Source organism: Alosa pseudoharengus, unplaced genomic scaffold (genome assembly GCF_046254945.1).
Source record: "Alosa pseudoharengus isolate Yale_2024_CS ecotype anadromous, Long Island Sound unplaced genomic scaffold, YU_APseudo_1.1 YU_APseudo_1.1_scf_4, whole genome shotgun sequence".
Lineage (NCBI taxonomy): Eukaryota > Metazoa > Chordata > Actinopteri > Clupeiformes > Clupeidae > Alosa > Alosa pseudoharengus.
The window spans coordinates 26,000,557-26,008,056 of record NW_027468774.1 but is presented as its reverse complement, the minus strand read 5'-3'; the positions used below and the strand labels follow the sequence as shown (position 1 = coordinate 26,008,056).

The 7,500-nt window shown below is 45.1% G+C and overlaps 2 protein-coding genes across 3 annotated transcripts in view; both read left to right on the top strand.

The window, feature by feature from the left end:
• eps8l1a (EPS8 signaling adaptor L1a) overlaps positions 1-2,028 on the top strand; it is a 9,970-nt gene extending 7,942 nt beyond the window's left edge. For both annotated transcript variants that reach the window (XM_076265570.1, XM_076265569.1), the window contains exons 13-15: positions 31-193; positions 1,112-1,244; positions 1,558-2,028. In XM_076265570.1, coding sequence (XP_076121685.1) covers positions 31-193; positions 1,112-1,244; positions 1,558-1,644 — 383 coding nt within the window. In that variant the 3' untranslated portion in view covers positions 1,645-2,028. The remainder of the gene's footprint in view (positions 1-30; positions 194-1,111; positions 1,245-1,557) is intronic.
• Positions 2,029-6,461: 4,433 nt separating this feature from the next.
• The window catches only part of LOC143103110 (uncharacterized), a 14,134-nt gene continuing 13,095 nt past the window's right edge, over positions 6,462-7,500 (top strand). The window contains exons 1-2 of the mRNA XM_076266906.1: positions 6,462-6,609; positions 6,897-7,500. The exon at positions 6,897-7,500 is cut by the window's right edge and continues 262 nt beyond it. Coding sequence (XP_076123021.1) covers positions 7,445-7,500 — 56 coding nt within the window. The 5' untranslated portion in view covers positions 6,462-6,609; positions 6,897-7,444. The remainder of the gene's footprint in view (positions 6,610-6,896) is intronic.

The window sequence follows — 7,500 nt, the reverse complement described above, 5'->3', positions numbered from 1 at the left end:
ATATATTCTCAATGTCATATTCCTTTGCAGGTGTGTATAACGATGAGCTCATGCAACGGCTGGCAAATGGACGATCGGGGTCAATGCGGCCACTGGTCATCCCCCGGGCAACAGAAACCTCCGCCCCTCTCGACTACCACTCACCCCCTGCAGAAGTCCAGAGCTGGCTAAGAGGCAAAGGATTCAGTGAGGAGTGAGTGATGTACACACACACACACACACACACACACACACACACACACACACACACACACACACACACACACACACACACACACACACACACAACAAGCTGCTTTCAGACCTAGGTGTAAGTGTGGGCCGTATATCTGAACAACGTAATCGGCTATTTGGAATTTCGAACTTAGCTGGCTCCTACACTACTCCCCTAGTAAATTCTTTTTCACATTTTCCTACGCTTTCGTCGTACATGGTCACAGGCACAGGGTGGCACATACATGGTCACAGACATAAGGATGGCACATACAAACATTTCATACACCTTAGAAATTTGACACAGACATTTACATTATCATTGGGGGTACATGGGGACACATACCGGTACATTATTGCACTGAATTCATGCAGAGACTCTGTTTATGTGCGTGTTCAACCACATTCAACCTGTTCAACCACACGGAGATTCTGTTCATGTGCGTCAGTGCCGTTCACACATAATGTCTGCATGTAAGCATCATATCTGAATCACCCGAAGGGCTGGACCTCCGTTTGACAAAGATCCACATATACTGTGGAGGTTGTGTCTGAAAGCAGCTACAGTCTGACATACGTTTAGTGCACACACAAACACACACACACTGAGTGTACCCTCCATATGTGCCAGGTAACACACAATCCACCAGACTGCCATCAGCACAAAGGAAGAGCAACAGCAGTTACACTAACACATGCCTGGTGCCAAGGAGGCTTAACTAACTAGTTCATGAAAGTTAAGTGCATTAGACATACCATCCCCTATCTTACAGTACATCCATATGACATTACCGCTAATACTGTGTCTGTTTTGTTGGCCACGTTACTGTCCTCTTCTTGTTTTGTCTAATAATATCGACTCTCCATCTCTCTCCTTCACCCTCATTCCCTCCATCAGCACGGTGCAGAGTCTGGGGATTCTAACAGGAGCTCAGCTCTTCTCATTAAACAAAGAGGAGCTGCGCTCAGTCTCTCCAGAAGAGGGCGTCAGAGTCTACAGCCAGATCACAGTGCAGAAAGCCCTGTTGGAGGTAATACGCAAAAGAGAGACAAACAGACCGATGAGCAAATACTAATACAGACGTGTATATATATATATATATATATATATATATATATATATATATATATATATATAAACAGAGAGACAAGGAAATAATGAGAGCTATTTTTAACTATGCTGAAATTATCTTTGCTTTCTGTAATGAGTGCTTTTGAAAAATACACAGATGGATTATGTTAATAATCGTGTGCATTAGGACATGCATATTAAGAAGCACTCAAATGAAGCCTCGTGTACTGTCTTCTACTGAATGCCTCTGTGTTCTTCTGTGTCAATGTCAGGATGTGAGAAACGTCACCGAGCTAGAGGAGGTGATGGAGAAACAGAAAATGAAGGTGGATTTGAAAATGGAGGCTGGACAGCTGTAACATACATAACCTCTCTCTCTCTCTCTCTCTCTTTCTCTCTGACTCACACATACTCGCACGCACACACGCACGCACACACACACACACACACACACACACACACACACACAAAGAAAACAGATACACACGAGACAACATAACAGCACACTCTTATTATACAACCATACTAATAAAAATCCATGTAAAATCCAAAAGCAAACAGAAGCAAATGCTTTTACTCATCACATGTCCATGCTGACGCTCCACTCTGTTCATACGCATACATATATGGGCACACAAATAGAGGCTCTGGATATAAACCCAATTTGGCACACATATACATGTAATTACAAGTATGAAAATGAATGGATAAATTGAATTTAATAAATGGATTTTAAAAGTTCACCCATGTCTGTGGCCTTATTTCTTTTGCAGTCTTCTACATGACAGGGAAGAACTGACTCTGAAGAGAGAGGGAAAGAGAGACAGAAATGGGGAGAGGAGGGGGGACACTGCAAGCTTTTGTGTGGAGAACAACTGTTCGGGCGGACAAACTTTCAATCATATGCACTATGATGGCACATAATGGACAGATCAGATAATGCCAAATAGAAATAGCTATACTGTATGGTGTTGTTTGAGAAGGTAGCCTATTATGGGGAACAGGTACAATATACCAGAACTCAGACAAAAGAAGAGGCTTTTTCAGGCAGCAGGACCTCCTATTGTGTGTGTGTGTGTGTATGTGTGTGTGTGTGTGTGTGTGTGTGTGTGCAAATGAAGTTGTAAAGAAAATGTACAGAGGTTTTCTGTCACGTTATGTAACATTTTTTGGGGGGTGTGTTGTGTTTGTGTTTTTGTGTGTGTGTGTGTGTGTGTGTGTGTGTGTGTCTCTGTGTGTGTGTGTGTGTGTGTGTGTGTGTGTGTGTGTGTGTGCAAATGAAGTTGTAAAGAAAATGTACAGAGGTTTTCTGTCACGTTATGTAACATTATTTTGGGGGGGGTGTTGTGTGTGTGTTTTTGTGTGTGTTTGTGTGTGTGTCTCTGTGTGTGTGTGTGTGTGTGTGTATATGAAACTGACAGCCTGAGGGGCAAGTTTCACAGCCTCCAGATAACTCAAAGTACAAGTTGTCACTTTTAGGTAACAAGTGTAAGAGTATGACCTAATATTTTGCGGTAACGTGGTTTGTGCCCATATACAGTAGTACATTTTTTCTCCCTTTCTATCTTTCTCTATTTCCCCGGGATCCGTCCCTTTCGTCTTAAGTGTTATAAATCAGTAAATCTGAAGGAGCCTGTGCTAATCCCGTAAGAGTGTAATTAAGGGTGTCAACTCAGTCTGGGATTAGTGTGTATGTGTGTGTGTGTATGTGTGTGTGTGTGTGTGTTTGTGCATGTGTTTGCACGCGCAGTGTGAGACTGCTCTGTCCCTTCCCTGTGATCTTCGGGGACCTTGTGTCAAGTCTGGACCAGTTTTCCTCTGGAGTGCCCCTTGATCGATTTCCTGCCAACATCAAGCTATGTCCAGGAAACAGAAGTAAGCGATGGCTTCTTTGAGTGTGAATGCATTTATGTGTGTGTGTGTATTCATGTGTGTAATTTCCTGGTCATGCATGTGATGTGTCTGAGGACTGGTGCAGTGGATTTCGGGATGAGGTCACTGTCCATGATGTATCCTCATTTGGTATTAGTGTGCTGTAACATGTCTACTTTTGTCCTCTGGGCTGTACACACACACACAGACACACACGTGTCTGTTGCAGCTGACCTTTACTACTTCTCTTGGACCCCCCTAGCAGAAAATGTGAAGCCACTGTGTGAGATTTTGCATCTAGCACGAGTACCTGTGTTTCATGTCACGCTCTTGTGTGGTGCGGACGGGATTTGTCTGTCTCTGTGTGTGTGTGGGTGTGTTTGCGTCTGTGTCACTGAGAAGATGGCAGGAGAGTCTCCTCGGTCCCCCCAAGAAATCCAATCAGAAGAAGAGGAAAGACACGCAAGACCCACAGGTACCTCACCATCACCTCACCATCATTCATGTTTTACACAGGAATCAAGCCATACGTTTTGCATGTTTAATTTACAGAATATACAGTTATACAGTAGATATACAGTTAATATACAGTTTTTCTCTTTCCATTCTCTTTTGTCAGTCTGTAAACTCTGGTTGTCATAAAGATGCAGACAGAGTTTGACCTTCTGGCAAAGCAAAGTTATTACGTCATGCTATGTCCCTGCTGTGTCCCTGCTGAACCCATTTATAATTCTGATCAGGAAAACCTCAAACTTGTGAATTCCAGTTCTAGTCCAATGAGGGAGGTTACCTGCAGAACAAAAAAATCTTCTGTGCATATAATGGCAAAATATCCAGCTTCTATTGTTAGTGGAAAAGTACAGCACAGCAACAGGAATGATTAGATCATTAGACTAAATACACCCGTATGTTGATTCAGTTAAATGCCATCATTTGCAAGGTGGGGACAGCCATGCACTTCTTGCAACAACGCAGTGTATTATGACATTCGAGTAATATTTTCCACCTTGATGGTCTTTTATGCCCTCTCCACCTTAACTCTAAAGCATAGTACCAAGCAAATATTTAGACAGAGAGAGAGAGAGAGGTTGAGAGAGAGAGAGAGATTGAGAGATAGAGAGATTGAGAGAGAGAGAGAGAGAGAGATGTTGTGGGTTTCGTTAGTGGCTAGGCACACAGCAGTGGTGTGTCTGTGAGGAGGCTTGTGGCCAGACGATGTCGGGGAGCAGGAGAGTGATGTGCTGTCTCCTTAAAGAGCTGTGCCCGCTGATGTCTCCTCTTCCCCATGCCACTAATGCCTCCATCAGCAGTCTGTCTATTTGATTTACAAATCTCCTCATCCCCCTCCACTCCACTCCTCCCCTCTCCTCTCCATCTTGTTCTCTTTGCATTCTCTCTCTCTCTCCGTCTCATTTGTGGCTAATAGAGAGCCTGGCTGAACTGTAAATTAAAGTTTGTGGCATTTGTGTGTGTGTGTGTGTGTGTGTGTGTGTGTGTGTGTGTGTGTGTGTGTGTGTGTGTGTGTGTGTGTGTGTGTGTGTGTGTGTGTGTGTGTGTGTGTGTGTGTGTGTGTGTGTGTGTGTGTGTGTGTGCGTGCGTGTGTGTGTGTGTGTGTGTGTGTGTCTCTGTGTGTGTGTGTGTGTGTGTGTGTGTTTATAGGTGCCTGAGGAAAAGCAAGAGAATAGAGAAACACAGAGAGGAAGGGAAAGAGAGGAGAGGATGCCATTTAGTTTTGGTATTTGTGCATCAGAAAATCACATATTTGCTCCTCTGTAATTAAACTGTGTGTATGTGTGTGTGTGTGTGTGTGTGTGTGTGTGTGCGTATGTACATGTGCTTAAATATTGGTCAGATGGCACATTAGCAGAATTAGCTGCAGTGATCTGATCAGGATTAAAGGGCACTCCCTGAGGTTGATGGGATAGCGCAGGGGAGTGGTTGGCAGTAGACAGCCATGTTTGTCTGAGGACATTGAGTGCATATGTGCATGTGTGTGTGTGTGTGTGTGTGTGTGTGTGTGTGTGTGTGTGTGTGTGTGTGTGTGTGTGTGTGTGTGTGTGTGTGTCTGTGTGTGTCTGTGTGTGTGTCTGTGTGTGTGTCTGTGTGTTTATTTACGTGTAGCTTTGGCCTGGGCTGACCTGCCAATCCAATTGAACTTTTGAATTGCATTTAGTTGGCGTATATTTGTGTGTACACCGATTCAAGAGGCATGCTCTTCGTTTCGTTGTCTTTGTACTTTGTCTGTGTGTAAGTCTGTGTATATCTTTGCATAGTATGTGACTATCAGTGAATAACTGACTCATTGTATGCTGTGGCGTTCACTGTTTATGTTTTTTTCCTATCCCTTTTACCTCCTCCTTTCTGCCATCATCTCTCTCTCTCCCTCCCTCTATTCTTCCCCTCCTCTTTAACAGAAATCAGGTCCTTCCCATCTGACTGAAACTAGTGGGTCCCAGGCAGCCAATCGCAGAGGCAGTCAGAACAGCAGTGATAAATGCATTAGCAGCCTTGGCGCCAACACCGCTAGCAGCAGCAGCAGCAGCGGGGGCAGCAATAAAACTAGCAGTAACAATAACAGCAGCAGCAGCAGCAGCAAATCTAAAATTAGCGTTAGCATAGGTAACATCAGAAATGCTGGTAAAAGTAGAAGCACTAGCAGGAGCGTTGGCAGTAGCACGGAGGCAAGCGCATTGGTGAGTGTCCCAGAGTGTCGAGCGTCCGAGGAGGACGAGAGAGGGAGGGAGAGCGAGGGGATCACCCAGAGCTCCACCTGCGAGCCCACCTCCACCACACCCCCACTGCCCCAGGACAGCAACATCAGTCTGGGTAAGAGCAGGGACCAGCTCCCCTCCTGTGTCTAGAAAGTAGTCTGCTGCTTCTAGGTCAGGCACCTAGTTGCTTATTTGGGATTTTTTAGCCATCCAAAGAACTTGCTCTTTGTGGCAACTCTTTTCATGTTGATTGCAGACTCCAGGACTGGCATTGAGAGTGGTTATTCCTCTTTGGAGAAAGCTGGACCAGATGTCTCTGCCCCATACCAGGAACTCTTCACCCAGTCTGATGGCTCTACCTCCGCCCAAGAGTAAGACTCCACCCAATCAAGATTCCACCACTCCTCCCTCTCGCTTGCCCCTGCCCTGCTCCTCTGTCTCCTCCTCCTTTGCCAGACAGGCCAATCACGGTGGCATTGAGCCAAATGGGACGGTCAGGGGCGTGGCTCATGTCTCTTGGGCGGAGTACGCAACAGTGCTGGGTTCGTCTGCAGCCAAGAGTGTTCCCATCCCGCACAACACAAACACACAGCTACCTCACGCACAAGCACACACGCCCACACACACTCACCCGACACACACTCCCCAAACGCCCATACTCAGTCCCAGCGCGACAGACTCAAGCCGAACACGCAGCCCAGGAAGAGAGGAGGTCAACAGGCTGTTTGGACGTGAGCGCAGGTATGACTACTGTACATCACTTTATGCCAAGCAAGGCTCTACCTGGGCCCAAATACTATGCTAGACTTGATTATGATTATTTTTCTGCTCTGACATGGTTTACTCAAAATTTGATGTTTTCATGTTGAAATGCTCAGTCTCTCTCTGGTAGGCAACATGTATACTGCCTCTTGAACAATTTTCATAATCATCCCATAATAACTCTCACCTTCTCATTCTCACACATTCCGTAGTTTCCTTAGTTGTGTTCTGTTGCCATATGAATATTCCTTTTGGTTTTCTTTCAGAGGTTCCTGTAAAGCTGCTCTCCCATCCTGGCAGCATCTGTGTACATCTCTTACCACCTCCTGCCAGAGAGGAGGCTCATTCTCTCACCTCCTCCATCTGTTCTCTCCTCCTCCTCCTGCTGCTGCCCTCACTCCATTACAACTCCACCTGTCTCCAACCCATCTCTTTCTCAGCTGCCTAATATGTGGTTCTCTTGTTACCTCCACAAAGGAGGTTATGTTTTTGGGGTGGTTTGTTTGTTTGTTTGTTTGTATGTATGTCTGTAAGCAAGATTACGCAAAAGCTACTACGGCCTGAAAGATTTCATGCAGTGTATTTTGGGAAAGTTGTAGCATGGGCTAAGGAATAGCACATTACAATTGGGAGTGGATCATCTGACTCACTGGGCAGCTCCACACATTTAGATTATCTTTAGCTAATCTTACAAGATCTGGCATTTGGCCTTTGTGGAAGAGTGGCTGCACTCTTTTTTAATTTAGTTTTGTGTGTGTTGACTGACAGGTTGTCTTGTTATCTGATAATTTTGTATTCATAATTTCCTCTCATCATGTTCTTGAGTTGCCAAAGCATATTTCTCAGGTTGGCATGTGTTTGTGTGTGTGT